Genomic DNA, 27,501 nt, shown 5'->3' on the forward strand with positions numbered 1-27,501 from the left:
AACCTTCCTTTTGTGGTTATAAACCTTGTGTTTAAATTTCATAGATTTCTATTTAATTATACTAAAGTTATTGTCCGGAAACCAACTGTCTTCGGATGACAACGACGTGATACCATTATATGACCGCAAATTTTTTTACGGTCGTATAAAAATGTATTTGATGGAACCATGATTTGTTATGAATAAACCTTAAATCAGTTAAAACAAAATTCTTAACCCCCATGCCACCCACCTACCCCCCTACCCAGTCCAAATAATTATGACCATTAGCCCCTTTCACGTTCGCACCCATTTTCAATTATTTTGTGTTGAATAAGTTTTTAGTCAATGTATTGCTACAAAAAATTAGTAAAATATGTTTTTTTGATTGTTTTGAAATAAAGTGACATTCTAAAAACGTAAACAGGTTTTCTTTTGTGAATTATATTAAATTTGACAAAATGGATAATGAATATTGCCATGATGATCAAAGACAAAGTCATTCGTCTCCAAGACTTGTAAAAGAGAGACAGAACATTCCAAATGGCTATCAAACTGGTCACAAGCTGTCAAATAATTATCTTTCATTTTTTAATTTAAAATCTTCATTGTTTTTACTCCTACCAAGCTAACAACTTGTATTTTACCTTACACCAACACATGCCAATAATACCAATTAACAGTAATCTTAATAATTTAATAATTAATCATTTATTCACTAAGCAAAATATTTCGGTTAGTGATCTTTTATTCATGAAAATATAAAAATGTTGACACTGACATCTTATAATTCACCTGGTATTTGAATAAAAATAGGGTGAGAACAGACCCAGGAGACGAACGTGTAGGGTGCGAATGTGTTTTGCCTTTGAGGAGGAACAGACCTGATACGGAGGAAGGGGAGCCCACTGAATGTCTAAGAGGGGGTCCACACCAGTCATGTTTCAGTGATTCCTTATATAATCTATCATTTTTTTTTAACCACAGAATGGGGACCAAGCCACCCTAACTTCCCAAAATCCGCCTATGCAAAAGCAAAAAAATGGCCTTAGTATCAACTCAAGACGCTTTTATTTGGACTACCCCGGCGCATTTTTGTTCTTTGGCGTACACAATCAACTGATCAAAGACTATAAGAATAAAACTAGATTTTTACCCTAGTATTCAAAATACAACTTTTCAGTGCCGAGGCCTTCAATTCTTTAACTTGCTCTTCTAGAATGACACTGAGTGGTGAGAAAACAATCACAGTGCCTTCCAAGATAATTTAGCGGGGCCAGTTGGTATAAAAGGCTTTACTGAGTGTCCATAAAAATCTGGTTATGATCTGACCATTGGTACCTCAGAAAAAGGATCACATATAGATACATTTACAACATTGGATGGTTATCAGTAAGGAAAATCTATTTAACTATATTTAAGATTTGTCTTTAAGTAGAAGTAAAATTTCTAATTCTTCAGTACAAACTATGATAATTCCTCACTGTGCTGTCTAATTATCGGCAATTTTTACATTTCCCTTTGATCTTACTGCCTAATATTTTCAAGATCATGGACAGGACTTGATACTCGAAAATATTAGTTAATGCCAAAATGTATAAGTACAGCAACGTCACATGTTCGTGTCCATCCGCTTCAATTTATCAATGAAATGCACACGACTTCATTCATACAACCGAACAACTATCCAAACATTTTATATGCGAAAAAGTAGTTTTACTTATTATTTCATTTTACTTCATATTCTCAAGCAAAAAAAAATACGGTTAAGAGAAATTGCTGATAAAAAGAATAATGGCATTTTATTTTTTGCTACCGACTTCATCAACTTGTCCTAACGAGCTCGCTTGATATTCTTGCTGATGAAGTCATTATTAAAAACAAAAATGCCATTATTCTATATATAGAAAGTCATTCTATTCAATGACCTAGACAAAAAGACAAAGATCCAATGTAGATGTGCTACTGGTTATAACATTGAATGCTAAAATATATGTTAATAAAATTTGTTATACGTTACGTTAAAATGCCAGATTTTGATTGGCTAATATGAGGGAGATAATTATACCCCCGCTTTAAAAAAGTGGGGTTATACCCCCGCTTTAAAAAAAGTGGGGGTATACTGTTTTACCTCTGTCTGTCTGTCCATTCATCCGTCCATCCATCGTCAGTCCGTCAGTCTGTCCATCCGTCCCATGAAAATTTTTCGTCGCACTTTTTTCAGGAACTACAATACAAGGATTTCTGAAATTTGGTTTAAGGATTTATATAAGTCGGCTATACAGTGTGATGTGTTTTCAGATTCATTACTCAACAACTTCCTGTTTACTGAACACTTGTATCATTTTACACATGATAGCCAAGTTGAAAATTGTCGGCACATTTTTCTCAGGAACTACACTACAAGGATTTCTGAAATTTGGTTTCAGGGTTTATATAAGTCGGCTATACAGTGTGATGTGTTTTCAGATTCATCACTCAACAACTTCCTGTTTACTGAAATATTTGGGCAGGGGTATCATCAGTTAGCAGTAGCTTGCAGTTTAACTTGTTTACTCTATTTCAATTTTTGAATATTATCCTCCCATTCAGACAAATCAAAATTGATAATATAAAGGACAATGAATAGAATTTACATCAATAATTTTAAAGAAAATGCTCAATTGCTATGTTTTGGCCTCCGAACTTTTTTCATAGACTGTCAAAATAAAAGATACATCTTGCTTCACTTTTGTTGTTTTTCCAATAACTGCAACGTTATGACCATGACGTCATAGTTAATTATTTCCAATTAAAAATTTAAAAGACAATATTGACAGAACATTGAGTTTGAGAAATTAAATAACACATACCTAAGAGGGTTAGTACTGTTTTCTCTGGGTAACAATCTGCTCTATCACCCTCTCAGCTATGTGTTATTTATACAACACAGTATGAAAAGTACAAAATTAAACATGTCTTCTGTTTAGATTATAGATATTTAACCACATTAAATTTATGTGTATTAAACTGGTCACATGACAACTAAACAATCTCTCCAAGGACTTTTGTAAAGAAGATGTCTTATTTGTAAGATGTTTGGTTATGTTAAGAGTTCACCATATTGTTCTGCCATTTAGATATATTGATTTTTAGCAAGAGTTTCTGTTGTTTAGGTCTTTTGGTTAGATAGCTCTCATGTTTCCTTTCAAAATTTTGTCATTATATGCAGCTCATCATATCAAATTACATTTGTTTATTTTTTTTATCATTTTTATCAATCTAAGATATGGAGCAGATTGTTCAGTTTTTATCAATCTAAAAGGAACATGGAGCAGATTGTTCAGTTATATAGGTTTTTTAAACTTGCTTTTTGACAATTTGTAACATCTGTTTTCAGACATGCACTAGTAGTATTTGGTGGTGTTATAGGCTTACAGACAAGTTTAGATGCAGATGAAGCGCTGAATGTAGATAATCCCAGCTTGTTGTTCCAACATTACCTCAACACCTGCCCGTGTCAAGGGAGTCGCACCATCAGAACTGAAGTGAGTTATAGAGAAAGAAAAATTGTAAACAGATATTTTTGTTTACAGAATGCAGTTTAAATTTAAATTTTTTTTTAAATTAAAAAATAGAAGGCGTTAAAGTTATCATTCAAACGTAAAAGATTAAAAATATTCAGTTTTTATTATGTTAAAGAGAGTATACTAATAGTAAAGAAGGTTCTTGCTTTAGGGTAGAGTTTTACAATACAAGATTGTTTTTTTTAATTATTTTCTTTTCATGATTTACATGGACATGATATAACAATAAATGTGGCAAAGTGACAAAATTATACTAATCCTTGACTTTATACATACACATACAGAGAAATAGAATAAAGCACAGTTATTGCTACCCAAAAAATAACCTTTTACTATCAGTTAGCTAAAATATGTTATCAGTTGATCAATTTGAAAAGATGAATCCAAACTTCAATAAGGAAAAACATTTTAGAAAATTAGTATTGTGAAAGGACACAGCCTTTTGAATATGCACAATGTATAGATATAGTCTAGGGTAAAAGTTTTATTACCCAATTCAGGCTTGTATAGTCCGCGGTTTTATTCTCCAAAATTGAATCTGCCACAAGGGGTGCAGATTATAGAGAATGATAAGCAAGAAATAAGAGAAAAAATAGATTTCGCAAGGTTTGTTTTAAGTTCCACCAGGTTTGTTATTGAAATTGTAGAGGGCGATCTTATGATTTTCAAAACTAATAATATACCTAATCCATATTAATATGCACTTTTTATTCCATATAATATAAACTGATAAATTTCAAAATTAAATGCTTCATTACAAATTTCTCGTTTCTTTTCACTGCATTGCATAAAAGAAAATGGAATCCATTTAAATTTAACAAAACGAAAAAGTGTAATAAGTCAGCCAGGAACCAGCTTATGCATAACGATGTATAAACTACAAAACATAATCAGTTATTCGTTCCGTTTTGGTGTTTCGTACTAACACATGTTTGTTTTAGCTTAAGATCCTTCACACGTTAAGGTGATAGATATGTTAAACATTATTTTACTTGAGGATGGAACTGTTTTACTTTCAAAGTCGTATTCTAGTGATATTTATTAAGTACATATTTTCTGAACACTCTCACCGTATTTATTTTCATTTACACGTGCTATTCGAAGTTGCTGTTTAAACAAATACAAGTTTCTCAATTATTTGTTTTTTTTTGTGATTTTGACTTATTTTAACACTCGTGAAGTGTTTTAGAATCATTTACAAGAATTTCAACTTCTATTAGATGATGGAAAACATATTTTTCCATGAAAATACCGCGAATGATCAACCTCGATTTGAAATTACCGGAGTTTCATTGGACATTTTCGAACAGTTACAAACAGTTTTTTACCTGAATTCTCGTGACGAGAAGGGGATGCGGACAATGTAACAGTGCAAACTATGCAGGGCCGATTACGGTAGAAATCAATAACTTTGTCAAACCATCATTGAATTTTATGAAATCGGAACAGAAGCTTCTGTATTAATAAGAGATAGCATCTGATACAAGATTTTGAAATCATATTTTTTATTTTTCTGTATTTTACTGATAGATGGGAATAGTATTTTTTAATTACCACTTAGATACATTCTGGAGTTAAAGTTTTTTAGACATCAAATAACTTGGACAGAACTGAAGTTTAAACATTTTTTTTTAACTTTTCTGTGTTTTACTGATAAATTTTTTCGCAGTTAATATTCAGATACCTTTTTTTTAAAAGTTTTTAAAACTTTAATAACCTTTTTCAAACCTTCATAGAATTTCTTGAATTTTTTACAGAAGCATCTCAAAACTCAAAAGTTACTATCAAGAGTAAAATTTACATTTTGTTCATCGCTTTGCTACATACTTAACTAAATAATGGACTTATTGTTCACCTTAAATATTTAGGTACAGTCTGTGGTAAACGATTTTAAAACTTAAATATCTTTGTCTATTCTTCATGGAATGTTACAAAAGTTGGACAGAAGCTTCTTTATAATCAAGACATAGCATCCTAAGCAAAGTTTTCTTCTTTTCTGTTCTCAGTATTTTACTAATAAAAGGACTTATTTTTTGTCAGTCAACATTCAATTTACACTGCCAACAGCAGTCCAGACGAGACAAAGTGTTCAGGAGAACCTTTTTTCATTTTTTTCTTATATTTACAGGCCCAAAACACTCCTTCCATAGTTTTTTACTCACCTTTTAATTTACGAAAGTTGAAAATCCCTACAAAATTTGTCGAGTTTTCAGTTTGTCAATACCAGAATTATGGGACTTTTTCTAGTATTGCACAAAAGATAAGTTTGCTTTGTTACAATCCTTCGGCAAATTTTAGAGTTAATAAACATTGGTTACTTTTCTATTTTGGTAGTTTTTATTTTCATTGAAAACAATACATCCTGATTCAAGACATAAACAATATTTTGATTACATGTGTAATTGCTCTTGTAAAAATAATTCATGCATTTCTAGGTGAACATATGTAAACAAATTATTATGCTTTATACTGAAAGATATTTCTCTCTTTTTAGGAAGCCTTTTTGATCACATTATCATCACTACGACCACAACTTCACAGAAACAGATCTCCAGATTCATGACAAAAATAAATTGTTTGTTTTATCATTCTTCATTTTATTTGATCTTCCTTTTAGATATGATTCCATTGTTGTGATTGATGATATTCTACTTTTGTTAACTCACTTGACACCTTATCTTATGGGCCATGTTAGCTGTTGTAATCATTCAGTGTCAGTTGTTAAAAAATGTTTACTAGTATCCTATGAAACTACTGGACCAATTTCAACCAAATCGGCCTGAATTAACTATTAGTGTATCTAGTTTAAACTTTTGGTTTGTTGTTTCTGCCAATTAACCATCATGGCTACCTTGATAAAATCTAGCAGTTTTAGTTTTTTGTCTGTTATCTTGTAAACTGCCTCAGTGGTCTTTTGGTAGAGTGATGGCCTCCAGTGAAGAAGATTTTTGGTTTGATCCCCAACTGCGTCAAAACAAAAGACTTAAAAATTGATATTTGCTACTTTTACGCTAAGCACACAGGATTTAGGAGTAAGAGCAAACACTGGTTGGCCTGGAGACAGAATAATCTTCCTGTGGACTTGTGAAATAGCATGTTAAAATCTGGCTCAGCAAGCTGGTCTTGTACAAAGTAGGGTTCATCTTCATTTCACATTAACATGTTCTTATCCTGAATATGCAACTAGTTTGCCACTTGACGTTGAACAGCCACCAATCATAACCATAACATGGAAGCCATAATAGATAGAATATATACATAATTGCCAATTTTAATGAAACCATTATTAACTTCTTATTTGAGTTGCTGTCCTTACATGACCATATTTTGTTTACCAAATTTAACGTTTTTATCAATTATTTTGAAAACGTATAAAAAGAGACTATAAACAGCAAAAAAAATCAGCAATAAAGGATGCAAGCTATTAAACTTTCAAGTTTGTTGCCGAAATTTACCGCATCGTTACATTGATAAACAATCAACACAGAGCATGTGGAGCCATAATATTGTTTTTTCTTTTCTTTTCAATGCGTTCCCGTTTGTACATTAAACGAACCATTTACGACACTATAGAGACAAAAGGTCAACAATTTTCATCATCTCTACCTATGTTTAAAGACAACATTTAAACGTAAGGGAAAATGCAAAAATTATGTCATCTTCTGATTTTGAAATCAACCGTCCTTGCACGGGATTCGAACCGTTACCCCCCTTTCACTGCATTGCTATCTGCATTGTGAGCGAGAGCCTTTTTTTTTATCATTAATAAAATTTTTATTACATATTTACATACTGTCACCATGAGACATTCCTCATTGGTGAGAAGTTTTCTATTTACAGAGTTGTTAGTAGTTATCCTCCTACATTAGTAAAAAAGTAAAATACATCTAGATGATACACGTTAAAAACTTTAAAAATAGTATAGCATATTAGTCCCAATTTATTTTATAGTGATTCTTTTATCAAAAATGTATATGAATTGAACAGGAGTTATATATTGAAAGCGAGACAACTCTAAAATATTTTTCAAAAGTCGAACACACCTAAATGCGATCGATAATTTTACATTGGACTGTGATCTTTTGTTCTAACAACCAATCAAATTGAAGTAACTGTCTAGTAAAACAAAACTATGTTGTCATTTTGAATATCCAATAAAGTGTTATTGTTTAAAAAATACTTATAGAATAATTGTCTTTGTCGTGTCATTTTATAATACGTGTATGCGTATTCAATGTATTTTTTAATTGTGTACTTGAATAAACGAAGTGCATCTATGTCTTTGTCATGAAAAACTTTTAGTGAGCTACCATTTTATTTTTATGGGAGGGGGGGGGGGGGCTAGGATGAAATTTGAAAAAATAGGTAGGACAGGAGTTTTAATTAAAAAAAGGCAGGATGACGATTTATGTAAAAAAAAGTCAGGATAAACTTAAAAAAAAAGGCAGGACCGAATAGAGTGAAAAATAAAAATGCAGGACAGAGATTACAACTAAAAAAAAGGTAGGACAAAATTTTTCATCCTAGCCCCCCATAAATATCAAATGGTAGCTCCCTTAAATTCCGTGTTTTGAATATGCAATGTCGGGCTACACTAAAGAAAAAATTTAGAAAATAAGTATTAATAACTTGTGAACGTTTCAAAAACCCAAGTAAAAATATCTGTTCATGACCAATAGAATTAACCAGCCTTGTCCCCACTGCTACCGGAGAGATCATCATCAAATGGCAATTTAAGATATTTAAACTAAACATGGAAAATGATAAAACTATATGAAATAATTCAGTAAAATTTGAATAAAACAAGGGGGGTCAGCACATGCAGATGTGTATAACTTACAGCTTAAGGGTATTGGGAAAAGTAACTGAGTTTCATAGATCACAAGACTGCTACCAATAATTATGCACACTTTAAAATTTGGTAATTTTTTCGTTGTTGTACCTTTTTGCATGGACTGGCTCATATAGGTGATATCGTCGAAAGTACCAAGTAAGTTAAATAAGTGATTTTGCCATAACTTTTTATTGAAATCAATATATCTTAGATGTGTTTTTTGCAAACTATATGTTTTGATAGATGCCAAATCCATTGGAAACGGCTTCAAATTATTGCCATTAAATCATTGGAAATATGGACTTTTTGCTGATTGGTGTTAAGGGTAGAATTTTAGTTGCTTTGGATAATTGTTTTTTTTTTTCAAAATTCGCATAAAATTATAACGTTCGATATGAGGTATTATAAGGATTTCTATTTCCTATCTTTTCGGCTATTTTTTTTTTTGTCACTTTGAAAATGATATGAGCCAGCCCATGCGAAAAGGTACAAAAAGTTCTTTTTATAAACTTTACAGGACACATTCGTTAAAATATTTTTGAAAAACGATTTTTATCAGAAAAAAATATATTAATGTAAACATTCATAAAATTGTCAATTAACACGGAGAAAGACGTGGAAATATCTGAATGTTTGTACTTAAGCAAGCGTAAAATCATTTGTTTCTCGGAACAATGCTATACTGAGCCGTGAGAACCATTTACGACACTATAGAGACAAAAGGTCAACAATTTTCATCATCTCTACCTATGTTTAAAGATAGGAAGACAACATTTAAACGTAAGGGAAAATGCAAAAATTATGTCATTTTGTGATTTTGAAATCAACCGTCCTTGCACGGGATTCGAACCGTTACCCCCCTTTCACTTCACTGCATTGCTATCTTCATTGTAAGCGAGAGCCTTTTTTATCTTTATTAAAATCTATCATCACATTACATAAATAAAATCATTAAAATGTATCTAATATCACAGTTAAATTACACAATACAACACATTTCTAATAACAGAATACAAATTCCATCTTAAAGTTTACTAAGATTATAATTCATTTAGTACATCAGAGATCAAATATAATCACACCACTGTCTGTTTTCTGCAGTATAGAATTATGCAGAAGGAAGTGCTTTTCAAATATGTTACTCATATTCTTCATTTGACACAAATATTCATGAAAATAAGTCACATAATGCTTCAATGTGTATTGGAAAAATCTTAAAATATCAATACCCTTTACATTATTTTTTACAAGATTTCTTCTTCTAAATATACAGTAACGTGCAACTGATAACATAAAGTTAACAAAACTGGCATTTACACCATTGATTGTTACAGTTAAACCTAGCATAAATATTTATTCATATACAACAGAATTAACTTGATCTGAATCGCAAGTATCTAATAATAACTCTACTTTTGTAATCAAATACTGATGAAAGTCATACAGTTCAGAACATTTTATGAACAAATGCATAATATCCTCTATTTCATTACAACAAATATCACACAAATCATTATCTACCAACTTCATTTTCAATAAACGTTCGTTTGTAAATATACAACAGTGGGCTATTTTAAAATCAAGCTCCGTCATTATTGACGGTTTCCAAAACATATTAACAATTTTCCATACTTTATCCATAATACTTTCATCCTCTTGAAAGATATTCATCCATTTGTCAAAAGATTTTGGTTGCTGACACAATTTATCTATAACAAGACAATATAACTGTTTTGATGAACACATCTTAAATTCAACAAGTTTACAATTCATATTCAAATTAATGTCAATTTTTCTATTGTTTGTTCTGTGATACACCTCAGTCCCTACAGTTTTAGTCCACAATTCTGGTAAAGCAGACTGAAGTGATCGATAACGTTTTATAATACTATCTATATCATATTCATCATTCCCTCTAGCAAAAATTTCTACAATAGCATTTTGAGGTAAAAATCCAGGTATCACCCCATAACAAATGTCCTTCAACTGAATTATTCCAGCCTCTATAAAATCATTCATTAAAATTGTTTTCCCACATATCAAAACTTCTGAATTACAAAATAACGGTTGGTTATAAATATTTTCTATCGTATAATCAAAGGATACATTTTCTCTAATAAAGCAAAATGATTGTAACATTTCTTTGTATATCACAGGAATACAAGACAAATATTTATCTTTTAAAGACATGAATACAATTTCTTCTGCCAATTTCATATTCAATATTTTGGAAATAAAATACCTAAAAATGTCTTTCCATATTACATTATAATCTTCATTTAAAAATCTGGCTAAAAACTTCAATCTAAAAGCACAAAGCTTTGATTTAATATCAGGCAGTTGTAAACCACCTTTAGTTTTATCACACATAATAGTATTATACTGTACAAGATGTGCACCACCATTCCACACAAAATTAACACATAGTATTTTCATTTCTTCAATAGCCCATTCAGGCATAGAAGTAACAAATAAATTATACCACAATCTAGACATTAACAGAGAGGTTATTACATTTACTCTACCATGTATTGTCAATTTTCTTTGTATCCACATATTTAATAACATCTTAATTTTATTTAGTTTTCCTCTCCAATTCAATTTATTACATACATGTTCATTTTTGCCAATATAAACACCTAATAACAAAATTTCATTTTCACAAATTTGAGACCATGACAATTTTGTTCATTTTCTGTCATACAACCTTTTCCAATAGGCATTATTTCTGACTTTTGCCTATTTATTTTAGCACCAGAGCATTTACCATACAATTCAAAAACATTAAATACTTCATCAATTGACTTCTTATCAGATACAGTTACAGTAGTATCATCAGCATGTTGAAACATTTTACACACATTTTCTGACATTGGAATATTGATTCCGAAAATATTACAATTATTACTAATCATACATTGTAAAGGCTCAGCTGCCAAAACATATAAGAGAGCACTAATTGGATAGCCTTGCCTTATCCCATTCTTGATAGAAAAATATTTGGTTAAAACCCCATTACATTTTACAGAGCTATTCATTTCATTATAAATCAAAGTACTGAAGTACTGAACATCGGATGACCGCAGGTTCTTGTGGATGGTCAAAAGCACATGTCACAGAAACAGATCACATCTCTATACCTGAAACTGAGGTTAATTTACAGAGATTTTTTTTTTATACAAGTTCGTGCTTGGATGATGAATAAATGACAGGAAATTCAACCTCACCGTAATAACTATTATATTGTAGTGATACAAATCAGTATACCTTAGACTATTATACTAATATAATAATAGTTCCAGAGAATACACTGGTTTGTTGTTATATATTATATTAATATTACGGTTGCATGTATATATAATTTTTCTCTATATGTATATCATACTATTCTACTATTATTATAGTGTAATGCAAGTGCATGGTGGACACTCTTCTGTAAAAAAAAATCAAAGTCTTAAAGGCTGTAAAAGCAATTGCTGCCATGTTAATGTTTTGTGGACTTTTATTTTTCATCCATATATATAAGAATTAAACCTGACAGGACAGGAGTGTTGACTAGTGAGAAGCAAGACGGTTTTAACTTTATATCAATATAAGACTTTAGCAGGAAATCATTTTAAATATGTTTTATATTTTACAAGGAGACAACAAGTTTACCAGGCTAAAGTTGGGGTTAATTATACATGTGCTGAAACATATAACTGAAAAAAAAATCATTATGGATTATCCCCTGGTAGTGTTTGTAACTGGGCAATAATTTCCTTTATTGATTTAATTTTTACCATTTTCATAATTAATTTAAATTAACCATTCAGTTAAAACATTTCAACTTTCCAGACGCAAATGTTGAAAAACGGGACAGAAATATAATATCTTACAAGACATAAACATGTAAAAAATAAATATATATTTCAGCTTACTAAAAATATTTTCATAATGTTACTTTGACATCATTCCTTAAAACTAAGTCCCAAACATAATTGCTCAGTTGACATGTGTCATCCTCATGCGATACGAGATAACTATAATTCTCATGCAATCCCGAAAAGGGGGGTCATCACAAACAAACATGACATTAAATTGTCATTATACGAACTAGAACAAACAGCTCTATGTTGCTTTGATATTTATCAATTTTCAGGAAACATGTGAAATAAATTTCAGGTCCATTTCATTATAGTGCCTAACAAGATTGCGTGAGGTAGACGAAATTGACCTTAAAACGATCGTATTGTCTTTTGATGTCCAAAAATAGGCAGATCGGACATATAAGGACTTTATCTAATGACTACATAAATTTGGGATTTATTATTATTATAATATTCTAATGAAACTGAAAATTGTATTTTTTTTAGGATAAACAACAATTTTACCTGGCGTAGCCGTTCATAAATGTTTTTCTGCATTTATCTTCGAAAAATGGCGTATTTAATGGAATAGAACGTTAATACAGTAAACTTTCTCTTTTTACTCCGCAATAGGCTATCAAAAATAATTTATCTAATGTGTATGTGGAAAATTATGTGAAAAGATAAAAAGTGGCAATTGTTACCTTTCATACCTTAAGTTTCGTTCATCTAATTCTGACCAATGCTTATATACTAAATATCTATTTATATGCCGCTATTATTGTTGTTGTTACCAATTATGTAAATCAATTGTATCTGATTTTATGCCCTTTATGGGCCCTGTAATTTGGGAAATAAAAAAAAATCTATTCATTGATAAAACGTAATATGGACTGGTCCAGTGTCCAGTTTGCAGGTCATTTAATTTTCTGTACACATTCATGCACGCTCTGATTTAATCAATATACTCGTACGAAAAAGCATGAACAGTTTGAAGGTAATCTAATAATAACTTAATCCAATCAAATTGCATAAGATTCAATAACAATGTCAAGTCCACATCATAATGAGTAATAGAGGTAAACTGGGTAGGGAGAAAATGACAGATATTTCAAGTTAATATTTATGCATTAACGAATTAAAATTTGTCAACCAAAAGTTTTGCTACAATTTCAAAAACATGTCGTTCTGTATGGGTATAGTTTTCGGATCTTTCATTAGCGTATTTAAGGCTATAAAAAGTTTGGGCTTCAAAAGTTCACACAATTATTGACTTCATACAGAAAATTCGTCCTTGTAAAATATTTAATAGTTCACAAATGATACGCGATTTTAAAGTAAAATTATTTCTTAAAACAATGCAAAAAATTTCATTCATATTGATAAAGTGGTATCGTCATAAAGTGCGTTGAAATGAACAGTGGTATAGCAAACATCGAATTCCCTCACAAAATGTTATCACACACTACAGTAAGGGGAGTCAGTTAAGTTTGTCTATTTTTAGATACTATACAGGTAATCTTTACAACCTGTGTGACCTGTGTAGTGATTTTGATTTTACGATAAATTCATGAATGAACGATAATTTTATGAATGAACATGAGCACCTGACCTCTTTCTTAAACACCTATTAAACATATAAAACCGTATTTAATAAGGAGATAATTCAGTCAAATTTTCAGTACTAAATCAACAACTGAAATGATTCCATTTTTTGATGAAACATCGTACGAACGGAGAACGGAATCGCAGGTATAAAAATGCACTTTTTTCCCTTGTAATGACCGCGGATCTATAATTTTTATAGATCGGTTGAAATCCCAAAACTAATTTGCATAATGGAAATTTAGGCGATAGCAATACATCGGAGTGACCTCAAGGTCATCCTCTGTAAAAATTGTAATCCATTTAATAAAACTTTCACCAAAACCAAATTTCTCTAATACACTCAACATATACTCATGACTTAGCCTATCAAAGGCTTTTTCTTGATCAGCTTTTACAATATATCCTTCCATATCATCATTTTCTACTAAAGTTATGATATCTCGTACATTGGCAATACTGTTAGAAATATCTCTTCATACTATACAACATGTTTGATTTTCAGACACTATTTTTGGAAATACTTTTTTAAATCTATTTGCCATGACACGAGCTAAAATTTTGTAATCAACTTGCAGTAATGAAATACCTCTTCTATCACCTTTTTTTCTTAAAAATTAGACTGATAACACCAGATCTCATTGATCTTGATAAAATACCTTCATCATAAACAGCATTAAAAACTTTATATAATAGTTCTCTAAGCGAATCATAAAATGTACAATAAAATTCTGTAGTAAGTCCATCTGAACCTGGGCTCTTATTCTTAGACATAGATGATAAGGCCTCAGAAATTTCATTAAATGTTATATCCGAATCACAATTCTCTTTAATTGTAAGCGAGAGCCTTATCCCCACTGCTACCAGAGAGATCATGATCAAATGGCAATTTAAGATATTTAAACCAAACATGGAAAATGATTAAACTATATGAAATAATTCAGTAAAATTTGAATAAAACAAGGGGGTCAGCACATGCAGATGTGTATAACTTACAGCTTAAGGGTATTGGGAAAAGTAACTGAGTTTTATAGATCACAAGACTGCTACCAATAATTATGCACACTTTAGAATTTGGTAATTTTTTCGTTGTTGAACCTTTTTGCATGGACTGGCTCATATAGGTGATATCGTCGAGAGTACCAAGTAAGTTAAATAAGTGATTTTGCCATAACTTTTTATTGAAATCAATATATCTTAGATGTGTTTTTTTGCAAACTATATGTTTTGATAGATGCCAAATCCATTGGAAACGGCTTCAAATTATTGCTAAATCATTGGAAATATGGACATTTTGCTGATTGGTGTGTGGTTGTTAAGGGTAGAATTTTAGTTGCTTTGGATAATAGTTTTTTTTCAAAATTCGCATAAAATTATAACGTTCGATATGAGGTATTATGAGTATTTTCTATTTCCTATCTTTTCGGCATTTTTTTTTTTGTCACTTTGAAAATGATATGAGCCAGCCCATGCGAAAAGGTACAAAAAGACCTTTTTATAAACTTTACAGGACACATTCGTTAAAATATTTTTGAAAAACAATTTTTATTAGAAAAAAAATATATTAATGTAAACATCCATAAAATTGTCAATTAACACGGAGAAAGACGTAGAAATATCTGAATGTTTGTACTTAAGCAAGCGTAAAATCATTTGTTTCTCGGAACAATGCTATACTGAGCAGAACCATTTACGACACTATAGAGACAAAAGGTCAACAATTTCATCATCTCTACCTAAGTTTAAAGATAGGAAGACAACATTTAAACGTAAGGGAAAATGCAAAAAATATGTCATTTTGTGATTTTGAAATCAACCGTCCTTGCACGGGATTCGAACCGTTACCCCCCTTTCACTGCATTACTATCTGCATTGTGAACGAGAGCCTTATCCCCACTGCTACCGGAGAGATCATCGTCAAATGGCAATTTAAGATATTTAAACTAAACATGGAAAATGATAAAACTATATCAAATAATTCAGTAAAATTTGAATAAAACAAGGGGGTCAGCACATGCAGATGTGTATAACTTACAGCTTAAGGGTATTGGGAAAAGTTACTGAGTTTCATAGATCACAAGACTGCTACCAATAATTATGCACACTTAAGAATTTGGTAATTTTTTCGTTGTTGTACCTTTTTGCATGGACTGGCTCATATAGGTGATATCGTCGAGAGTACCAAGTAAGTTAAATAAGTGATTTTGCCATAACTTTTTATTGACATCAATATATCTTAGGTTTGTTTTTTGCAAACTATATGTTTTGATAGATGCCAAATCCATTGGAAACGGCTTCAAATTATTGCTAACTCATTGGAAATATGGACTTTTTGCTGATTGGTGTGTGGTTGTTAAGGGTAGAATTTTAGTTGCCTTGGATAATTGTTTTTTTTTTCAAAATTCGCATAAAATTGTAACGTTCGATATGAGGTCTTATGAGTATTTTCTATTTCCTATTTTTTCGGCAATTTTTTTTTTTTTTTTTTTGTCACTTTGAAAATGATATGAGCCAGCTCATGCAAAAAGGTACAAAAAGTCCTTTTTATAAACTTTACAGGACACGTTCGTTAAAATATTTTTCCAAAACGATTTTTATTAGAAAAAAAATATATTAATGTAAACATTCATTCAATTGTCAATTATGTCCCAACAAATTTGTCAATTAACACGGAGAAAGAAGTAGAAATATCTGAATGTTTGTACTTAAGCAAGCGTAAAATCATTTGTTTCTCGGAACAATGCTATACTGAGCAGAACCATTTACGACACTATAGAGACAAAAGTTCAACAATTTTCATCATCTCTACCTATGTTTAAAGATAGGAAGACAACATTAAAACGTAAGGGAAAATGCAAAAATTATGTCATCTTGTGATTTTGAAATCAACCGTCTTTGCACGGGATTCGAACCGTTACCCCCCTTTCGCTGCATTGCTATCTGCATTGTGAACGAGAGCCTTATCCCCACTGCTACCGGAGAGATCATCATCAAATGGCAATTTAAGATATTTAAACTAAACATGGAAAACGATTAAACTATATGAAATAATTCAGTAAAATTTGAATAAAACAAGGGGGTCAGCACATGCAGATGTGTAATGTGAGGGTACCCAAATTGCACCCATTTTGACAGTTTTTGCACCTATGTTTTTTTTATGATCCAGACAAAAGTTTCCATTCTGTGTTTATTTTGTAGACGTATCCTTATTTACTATATAGTTACACCAATTTAATTTTGAATTCATATTGAATCATAGAAAAATGGGTTTGAACTGACCTCCAAACGATTAATGATTCTGTAATGAGGAGTACCCAAATTGCATCCATGTTTAAATTCACATCCTTAAAAATCTAATACCAGATGTTTTGTTTTATTTCTTCAAATATTTTGAACAATTTGACAATATTCCATGCTTACTATTAGTTTTTTAAGAAATGGATGCTTGTAACATGTTTAATTTGCTCATTTTTAAAAGATGACATTTTGAGAACGTCGCCGACGTTTCTGTAGATTTACTTTTTCCAAGGAATGCTTCATCTGTTGATATATACTGTGAACGTTTTGTGTATATTTAAATATATTTACCTATGTTGAAAAATGTGTATAATGTCAAATCGTAAAAATACAAATTGTTTAGTCTCAAAGAAAACTTGTAAGATTCCCTCAGCTATTTTTGTTGAAAAGGTGCAATTTGGGTACTCGGTGCAATTTGGGTACCTTGACGTTATACACAAACGGACGTTCTTAAGAATGAAATTTTAAATTCTATATTCAAGTCCGTACGCTCCACAGAGATTCATATAGTATACAATCATATCATAACCACATCACAGCTTAGGGCCTCTTCTTAACATAGTTTTATTATACACATATGCACTTTAACAGTACTACAATCTGTCGATACCTTTATTTTGGCATTGCACAAGGTCATGTTTTTCTCTGACTGTTAATGACGTCTTTACACTAAATCCATTTGATGTTGGATGTGTACTGATTGATATATTAGTCTTAGATGCATCATTTTTATTTTAGTTGTTATTGGCTTTGAACTAGCTGTCAGTAACTGTCAGTACTCTCAGATCTGTACTTAGTGTCTTTTTTTGTTGTTAGTGATGGATAAATACCCTGTCACGTCCGGTTTGTGTTTATGTTTGATGCTTTTCTTCTTTGTATCCATCTGATGAGTTAAGCCTTTTTCAACTGATTTTTATAGTTTGTTCTTATGTTGTACTGTTACACCATTGTCCCAGGTTAGGGGGGGGTTTGAGCGCTCACAAATATGTTTAACACCGCCACATTCTTTATGTGCCTGTCCCAAGTCAGGAGCCTGTAGTTCAGTGGTTGTTGTTGGTTCATTTCTGTCATATTTGTTTTTCGTTAATTGTTTTGTTATAAATTAGGCGGTTAGTTTTCTCAATTGAATTGTTTCATATTTTTTTTGTCAGGGCCTTTTATAGCCGATTATACGGTATGGGTTTTTCTCATTGTTGAAGGCCGTACGGTTGCCTATAATTGCTTACATCCACTTTATATGAACTTTGGTGGATAGTCGTCTCATTGGCAATCATACCTCATCTCCTTATTTTTATATTTGAGGTCCCTACTATGTATTGGTTACTTAAACTACACAAAATCCAGTAAAATATCGTTTCATCTCGGCCTCTAGTAAGTGTTCTACAACTAATCTTTCAGTGTTTTTAACTTGTTCTTTAACTACTATCAAATAACTTATCATTAACTTTTTTAATAAAATATGTGAAAATAGTGGAATTAACTATTTTTCGAGTGTAAAAAATTGTTTGGATTTTTTAAATAAATGACGTGCTTTTGATGGTCCTTTTGATTCTGTTGACATTTTTGACTTTTTAACTCTTAACACTCCTATTTAATTGATTGGTCGTTTGGTAAATCTGAATGCAAATATATTTGCTGCAACTTATTTAAAGCCTTCTTCTCTAATGAGAAAGGTAAATATGCTAGATATACTTACTGGAGGTGTGATGAGATGATTGAAGCTGTTAATTTTCTCCTTGCTAATATTTATATATTATTAAGAAGATGTTGTATGAGTGCCAATGAGACAACTCTCCATCCAAGTCACAATGTATAAAAAGTTAACAATTATAGGTCAAAGTACGGCCTTCAACACGGAGCCTTGGCTCACACCGAACAGCAAGCTATAAAGGGCCCCAAAAATGACTAGTGTAAAACCTAAAACCATTCAAACAGGAAAACCAACGGTCTAATCTATATATAGAAAACGAGAAACGAGAAACACTTATGAACCACACCAACAAACGACAACCACTGAACAACTGGCTCCTGACTTAGGACGGGTGCATAAAAATTCAGCGGGTTTTAACGTTTTAACAGGCGCCAACCTTCACCCTAACCCGAGACAGTAGTCTAACATTACAACATAAAAAGACACACTATAAAATATCAATTGAAATTATGTACGTTTTGGCAATAAAGTTTATCGACATGTTGTAGGTATCCCTATGGGCACCAATTGCGTCCCTTTAATAGCAGACTTTTTCTTGTACTGTTATGAAGAAACTCTACACTAAAATTTACGACAAAAGGGACGATTTTTCGTTCCCTTTTGTTAATTTTCCTTTTTTGGACGGTGATGTTCCTTTGACACCTTCTTACGGTGTTTATATATCACAACTCGTTCGCTATGCACATGTCTGTTGTGACGTTTTGGATTTCAATGAACGTAATCTATGTATTACTAGTAAATTATTAAGTCAGGGATTTCGTTACAACAAATTACTTAAAACCTTTACTAAATTCTTCCATAGATATAAAGATTTGGTTTTGAAGTTTGGTTGTACCAGTAGAAAACTTATTTCAAACGGGATAGCACATCCTAATTTTTACGGAGATGTTGTTTACCGAGCCCGGATATTTAGAAACAATCCGGGTAAACTTATCAATCCTTTGAATAAACTGATTCTAAAAGGTTACCAATTCAGCACTGTAATTAGTTCTTTGAATATTGTTTTTATTGGTATTAATATTGATTTTGTTATCAGTAAATTAAAATCAAACTCAATATTATTTTTATATACATATGCACATTCCTGGCTCTACAATCTGTCGATACCTGTATCTTGGCATTGCACAATGTCATGTTTTTCTCTGACTGTAAATGACGTCTGTAAACTAAATCCATTGGATGTTGGATGTGTACTGATTGATATTTTAGTCTTAGATGCATCATTTTTTTTATTAGTTGTTATTGGCTTTGAACTAGCTGTCAGTAACTGCGAGTACTCTCAGATCAGTACTTAGTGTCTTTTTGATGTGGGGATGTATGGGTACCCTGCCACGTCCACGCTGTGTTTTTGTTAGATGTATTTCTATTTGTATCCATCTGATGAGTTAAGCCCTTTTCAACTGATTTTTATAGTTTGTTCTTATGTTGTACTGTTACACCACTGTTCCAGGTTAGGGGAGGGTTGGCGCCTTCAAACTAGTTTAACCCCACCACATTCTTTACGTGCGTGTCCCAAGTCAGGAGCCTTAAATTGAGTGGTTGTCTTTTATTGCTGTTTCTCATATTTGTTTTTCGTTTATTGTTTTGTATAGTTCTTGTGTTGTGTCGTTACACCACTGTCCCAGGTTAGGGGGAAGTTTTGGCGCCAGAAAAATAGTTTAACACCGCCACATTCTGTATGTACCTATCCCAAGTCAGGAGCCTGTAATTCAGTGGTTGTCGTTTGTTGCTGTGTGACATATTTGTTTTTCGTTCATTATTTTTTACATAAATTAGGCCGTTAGTTTTCTCGTTTGAATTGTTTTACATTTGCCATTTCGGGGCCTTTTATAGCTGACTATGCGGTATGGGCTTTGCGCATTGTTGAAGGCCGTATGGTGACCTATAGTTGTTAATTTCTGTGTCATTTGGTCTCTTGTGGAGAGTTTTCTCATTGGCAATCATACCACATCTTCTTATTTTTATAACCAATACGAACAAGAACACGTTGCGACAGGGCAATTAAGTTGAAGTATTTAAAAAAAATTTACTCAGGCAAAAAGCACAAGGGAGGGCCCGTCCCCGTGTCCCATTGGTCCGTCACCCAAGACCACGCCTTAGCTGTTCATCTTATACCATTTTCACATATTATAAAAGATGAAAATGTCTTTTTTTTTAACAATAGGGTTGTCCTTGTTCTTTTCAAATCATAGTTTTTGATTTTACCCTTGAAGTCAGAAAATTTTTGTTTTGCATATGGCGTCATATTAAAGACCGTCTCGGTGGTCTCGTGGTAGCGTGTTCGCCACGGGTGCGGTAGGTCCTGGTCGGGTCAAACTATAGACTTTAAAATATGTATTTACTGCTTCTCCGCTTAGCACGCGGCATTAAGGAGTAAGAGCAAAGACTGGTTGGCTCGGAGTCAGAATAAAGTGTCCGCGTAAGGTGACATGTCTTCCTTCGGACTATTATCTTGTGAACTAGCACACGAATCCGACTCAGCGTGTCGGTCTAGTACAAAGCAGGGTTAATATTCATATTACATTAACATGTTCTCGTTCTGAATATGCATATTTATTTGCCGCTGGACGTTAAGCAGCCCTCCATCATCATCATATTAAAGATAGTAAATTAATATAAAATATTTCCATACTATGACAATAAATCGATTAAGACAATCAAATGTCGAGGTTTTAATTGCATGAATTGTTTCAATTTAGTACAACGTTTCATCAAATACTGTTGTCGCCTGTTGATTATTTAACGAGATGGAATCCGTCTATCTTTTAAAAAAGCCTATAAAAATTCACCTTCACCTTTTCATGCGCACAATGTCACAATGTGTTTGGTTTCCAATATTAAATATCATTACTAGACAAAAGAGAGAATACATTTTGATTTAAATTACATCTTCTTCTATACATAAATCAAGATAACCAGTGGCGGATTCAGATGTTAAAATGAGGGTTCGCTAACTTTCCCTTATCTGTAAATGTGAAAATTGAAAATTAAATTACAAATGATAAAATGTTCATGCATTCATTATATTTACTTCTTTAAAAAGTTCATACAGATGATTGGGTATCTGAATTAGCTATACAGATTATGGTATTTATAGGTGACAAATAGAACGCTTACGGAACAAGTTGTTCAAATTTGAAATTAACGGTCGAAAGTTAATGAAAAACAAAGATTACATTCTCTCAATTAATTTCCAGGCTCTTAATAAACATCTGAACTAGAGGTTCATAGAAATCTAAAGCCCTTACTTAAATGTATTTTGTCCAAATTGAAAAATAGGCTATTCATCAGAACCAAAGAAATAACATATAGTAAGTACCTTCTACATATATATACATACTAGTATAAAAAAGGTTTGTTTTCATCTGTTCTCTAGTTATGACAAGCCGTTGTGGAATTTTATTCCCTATTCATTAATATTAATAAATCATTTATTTATATTAAAAATTATTTTTTAATATTAATAAATCGAATTTTTAATGTTAAAAAATATTTTTTAATATCAAAAAATATTTTTTAATATTAAAAAATAGTCAATTTTTAATATTAATAAATAGGTTTTATTTTTTTATATTAAAAATTCATTTTTTAATATTATAAATTCGATTTATTAATATTAAAAAATAATATTTAATATTAAAAAATAGATCCCTTTAACAGTCGACAAGAGCTTTTCCTATCGCACATTCAAATTTTCGGTATTATATATATATATATATCATGAAATTGTAGTATTTTCTAATGTGCATAAGATCATATAATGCATTTGAATGAAACTATTAATTAACCTTTTATTTTCGGTATTCAAAGCAAAAACAGTGACTGATCAAAACACATATAACTTGCAAGTTGGCCACCCATAAATTGCTTTTGTACAGATTCAGTGATGTTTAAGTTTAAATTTAACTATGTCTTATAACTGTATAAGTTTGCTAGATGCATGGGTGAAATATAAAGCCTGGCTCATATGAATTAAGGAACATGTCGGTGGAAGGGCAGAACAGTTGGTTCTCATGGGAATATCAAATGTCTGTTGAAAGCCACATCTATTAAACGTTAAGAAACATCAAGCATCATGTCAGTTCCACAGCTCTGATCTCTTGTTTGCATCACTTTTGTTACAAGGTTTACATTGTCCGTTTAAAAAAAACAAGAAATCTGTATCTACCTTGATCTTTTCAGAAAGTATAATTGATTATTAGTTTTTTAAGTTAATTGAGGATGCTCGCTTAAAGGATAGAGAAGTCAAATGTTTTGAACCATCTTCACTCTCAACTACAATGTATATGGTTTTGAATACATATTACGTATTTTATCTATCTTAATCTTCTCAATTTTTTATAAAAAAAAATTGGTGAGGCAATTGCCTCATTGCCTTAAGGGAAGTTACGACTCTGCAGTATCACAACCTAATTTGTGTACTTTAGGTATTCTATCAACATGATGGCTTATTTCTAAACAGATAACCAAGTTGTAAGTGCCTGAAGATACGCCAATCCCGCAATTTTGACTGATTTTGGCAATTTTGTAGTATTTATCCCAAAAATGTATAAGATCATAAACTGCAGCTGGAAGAAAAGTTAAATATTGTTACTTATATAAAAATAAATGTTTTGGTGAATCATTTGAGTCGGAAAATTCCACCACAAAATTCAAGAGTAGGAAGAGAAAATCAAATCATGTAAATTCACAGAACCACGATTCAATCCTTCTTTTGCTAAACGAGTTCATTATTCCCTGTTTTATATCTACTAAAAGCATTCTATTTTTACTATAATTTCCATTTAAGTCTGCAAATATCTGCATTGAAATTTACTTTTCGTGTAGATAATATAACAGCAAATGCAAATCGACAGCTAAATTTTCTAAAACGTATCCTACAGTAAAAGAAAACGTTACCTAAAAGTATCTTCCAAACAAATAAAAGAAAGGGCGCACATGTCATTAGTTAGACCCAAGCTTGAGTACAGCTCTTGTGTCAAGGAACCTCACGACACATTCAAATTGAGATGGTCCAACGAAGAGAGCTGCCCGCTACAAATGTAACAGATACCACAATAACAACTCTGTCTCAAATATGCTCGAACACCTACAGTGGCCTACATTACAAATAGGACGAATACAAACAAGTGGTATTCTATAAAATTATTCACCAACATTTAGCAATCTACCAAAAAGATCTTCTTGTTACATCAGACAGCAAACAAGACATAAACATACCAACCACTAAAACAAATTCAAACCAATAAAGATTCTTATAAATTCCCATTTTATCCACACACAATAGTACAATGGAACCTACTACCAACATAAGCAAACCTTTGTACAACAGTTGACGGCTTCAAAATATTTCTTGGTAAACTATGTACATGTTATGCAGTGTTTAAAATATTTTTGAAAGAGCAGATATAGAAATCTGCTCTTTCAAAAATAATTTAATACTGCATAACATGTACATAGTTTACCAAGAAATATATATTGGATAACAATACAAAAAAAATAAAATAAATCACTGTAATATATTTTTGTTTCTGTTCACCAATGTAACGTTATACTAGTATTACTGAACAATTTAGTTCTTTTACATTGTACATAATCCAGGCATGCAACAGCACGAAATAGTCAAAGTTGTGACTGAGTGCGGAAATACGAAGATAGATAGATGGATAGATGTATGTTTATATTTTTTTCAACGAACTTATTAAGTTCAACTATAATGGTTTTATGAAGCTAAACGTGCACTGTGGGTACTATAAGAACGAACCCTGTATACCTTGGGTACGTTTTAAAAGTAGGAAAAGTACTCAGATGAGATTAAAGCTGCTAAAGGTATTCAGGTTAAATTTACCTCAATCTCAAAAGCGTACCCAGGTTGCTGTTTTCGGAATCTTTTGGTAACTCAAAAGTTGATGAAGCTGAACCTGTCCTTACGGTTTCAACTCTAAGCATTACTTGGAATCAATAAAATCTTTTAAATTCTAAATGATTGGGATACTTTTCTTCCTTCCAAGTTAACCTGTTACTATTACACACTACACATAAATCTTGGTACCATTTGATCAAGTTTAAGTACCTGCAGGGTATTTTCTTATGGTACCAAGAACAACAGGACCTGTTTTGCTTTAAAAGAGTTCTTCCACAATTTAGTTTTTGTTAAGTGATGGTGCAGAGTAAGTCTTCCGCCAATTAAGCCTCACAGTCTACACCAAAATCTTTTCCAACATCTAGTCCGCAGACCAATATTCCAACATTTCTTTTAGTAAACCTCATTTAGGGGCCCAATTAGTTATAATCCATTTTTACAGAAATATCATTATTGTAAAGAGAAATAAGCATGCAACAGAAACAAGATTGGGGTCACAAACATTTTCATTCGGATTTACTTTTTTTTTGATAGATTGTTATCATGAACATATCTTTTACATGTCAAGACCTTTCTTATTGATATTGATATCACATGTTACAATTTTTTAAACAAAGCAGAACTAACAGGTCGGAACTTCCAAAATCGTGTGCAATCCATCTTGATAATGTGAAAATTAGAAAAAAATTTGTGGAACTTCCGAATAAGGAAAAATGGACCAGAAAGTGGAGGAGATAACCATGATAATCAAATTATACAGCTAAGGTAATTTTTTCCTGGGGTTCCAGCGAGGAGGCTAGCCACAAGAAGCTCACGCGTTATCGGGAAACAGATAGCATTGATGTCATTAAAATCTCACCAATTGCAACATACTTTGGAGACTAATTTGTTTATTTTCATGTAGAATTCCTTCATTGTGTTGATTTGGAATCTAATGGTCATTGGTTTTAAAGCAAAAATGTCCAAACCATGCAGTTACTGTAAAATATGTTTAAAAGGAGATGTGGGTAAAACAATCATGCGAAAAAAAAATCCAAACTTGAGAGATAGTAAAAAAGCAAGTCTTCGTTTCAATGGTGTTGTTCTATTAATCATTTTGACTTCATCTAATTTTCCCCCTTTTTTATGCAGAAATTTCTTATTGGACACGCGAAATAATTAATTTGCATAGATGGTAAGTAATATAAAAACCACGCCTGGAAAGTGAAACAAGGGTGAACCATTTGGTTGACTGATTCGATCCACAAAAAAAATTATTCGTATACAGGTAAAAACGATGATAAACATACTTTTTAAAAATATGAAATCAAGCAGAACTAGAAAATCCAATTGCACGTGGTCGCTTTCTATTTATTTTCATGTTTAAATCGGGTTATAAGACCGTCGGCAGTCTTCGGAGGTCATCTTGGTGGTTAATAAGATGACGCCAAGACAAAAATACACACTAAATGCTGATACATATCATCGAGTCCATGCATTATTAATTGTTTATTTTAGATTTTTTTGTAATAAGGTCTTTCCACTTTTCGGTGGAAAGACCTATTGTATTTGTTCTGATAATTAATTTTTTTTTCTTCTTCCGCCACTTTTATTTCTTGCGTATAAATTTTGTTTCGCAAGATGTCGCTTAGATGTTTGGTATATGATATCGAACAGTTTATGCGCCTTTGTAATTTACCCTGCATAACCAAATACTTTTCTTTGTAGGAGTTATCTCCCCGAACACTGATTTCCTTGTGACTGCATCTCCTCCGTAACCGTATAAGAAAGCGACAAATTTATTTTATAAAATTGCTCGTTATATCCTTCGCATGATTTGTCCTATTTTGACCGAAGCGATATGAACACTCCATATAAGAGTTATTTCCCCTTATGCATTTGATATAAGTGATATGCATTTCTATCTTGTAAACCATAAGTGATAGAGATCTAGGATCTTTTGATTTGAGGTCCTTGATCCAAAAAAAAAGAAAATAAGGTCAAGGTCAGAGGTCAAGGTCATATTTTAAATTTTGATTTTGGCTTATTTTCATTTCTTTTCAAAAACCGTATAAGATATCGACAACATATTTTTACTAAGTTGTAAGTTGCGACATGTCGTAACACATAAATTTTGGTTGAAAGGGTACACTAACATTAAATTGGAGTTTTCTCCCCTCTTATATTAAAAATTAGGCATATAGTGATATAACTCATTAACCATATATAATTAAGACCTATGGTCGTTTGATTTGAAGCCCTTGGTTTATGACCTTGAAATTGAGCTCAAGGTCATAGGTAAATTTGACGTTCTAGATATTAACCTTTGCTTTTACCTCATATGTATACATGATAAAGCCATGGGACTTTTTGCATTACGTTGCAAGCCACTTGACCATGGAAAAGCCAACCGGAAGTGACCATGTGTAAACCGGAAGTAGCTATTTTTTTGTACTTATTTAATGTAAAGTATATTAAACCATATATTTTTGGAATCAGTATCAAGTAAACTATAAAAAAAACCAGAAGTGACATTTTTCAAACCGGAAGTAACAATTTATCTCCCTTATTTAGAACAAAAATGTATAGAAACCATATATTTTTGGAATCAGTGTACAATAAGCTATCATTTGACGCTGGATATGATATTTTAAATCGAATTTTAATAGTTCTATATCAAATTAGATCTTTATGGGTGGAAAGACCTTCAATTGTTCTCTGAATAATTGGTTTTTAATTTTTTTATTTTTTTTCTTCTTCCGCCACTTTTATTTCTTGCGTATAAATTTTGTTTCGCAAGATGTCGCTTAGATGTTTGG

At 31.6% G+C, this 27,501-nt stretch overlaps 2 protein-coding genes across 2 annotated transcripts in view; one reads left to right on the forward strand and one right to left on the reverse strand.

Moving 5' to 3' along the window:
• LOC127733557 (uncharacterized) overlaps positions 1-6,133 on the forward strand; it is a 32,294-nt gene extending 26,161 nt beyond the window's left edge. The window contains exons 4-5 of the mRNA XM_052242902.1: positions 3,359-3,506; positions 6,040-6,133. Coding sequence (XP_052098862.1) covers positions 3,359-3,369 — 11 coding nt within the window. The 3' untranslated portion in view covers positions 3,370-3,506; positions 6,040-6,133. The remainder of the gene's footprint in view (positions 1-3,358; positions 3,507-6,039) is intronic.
• The window catches only part of LOC127733159 (serine/threonine-protein phosphatase 6 regulatory ankyrin repeat subunit B-like), a 298,437-nt gene that overhangs the window by 107,074 nt on the left and 163,862 nt on the right, over positions 1-27,501 (reverse strand). The window lies entirely within an intron of this gene.

The sequence above is a fragment of the Mytilus californianus genome, unplaced genomic scaffold (assembly GCF_021869535.1).
Source record: "Mytilus californianus isolate M0D057914Y unplaced genomic scaffold, xbMytCali1.0.p SCAF_3, whole genome shotgun sequence".
NCBI lineage: Eukaryota > Metazoa > Mollusca > Bivalvia > Mytilida > Mytilidae > Mytilus > Mytilus californianus.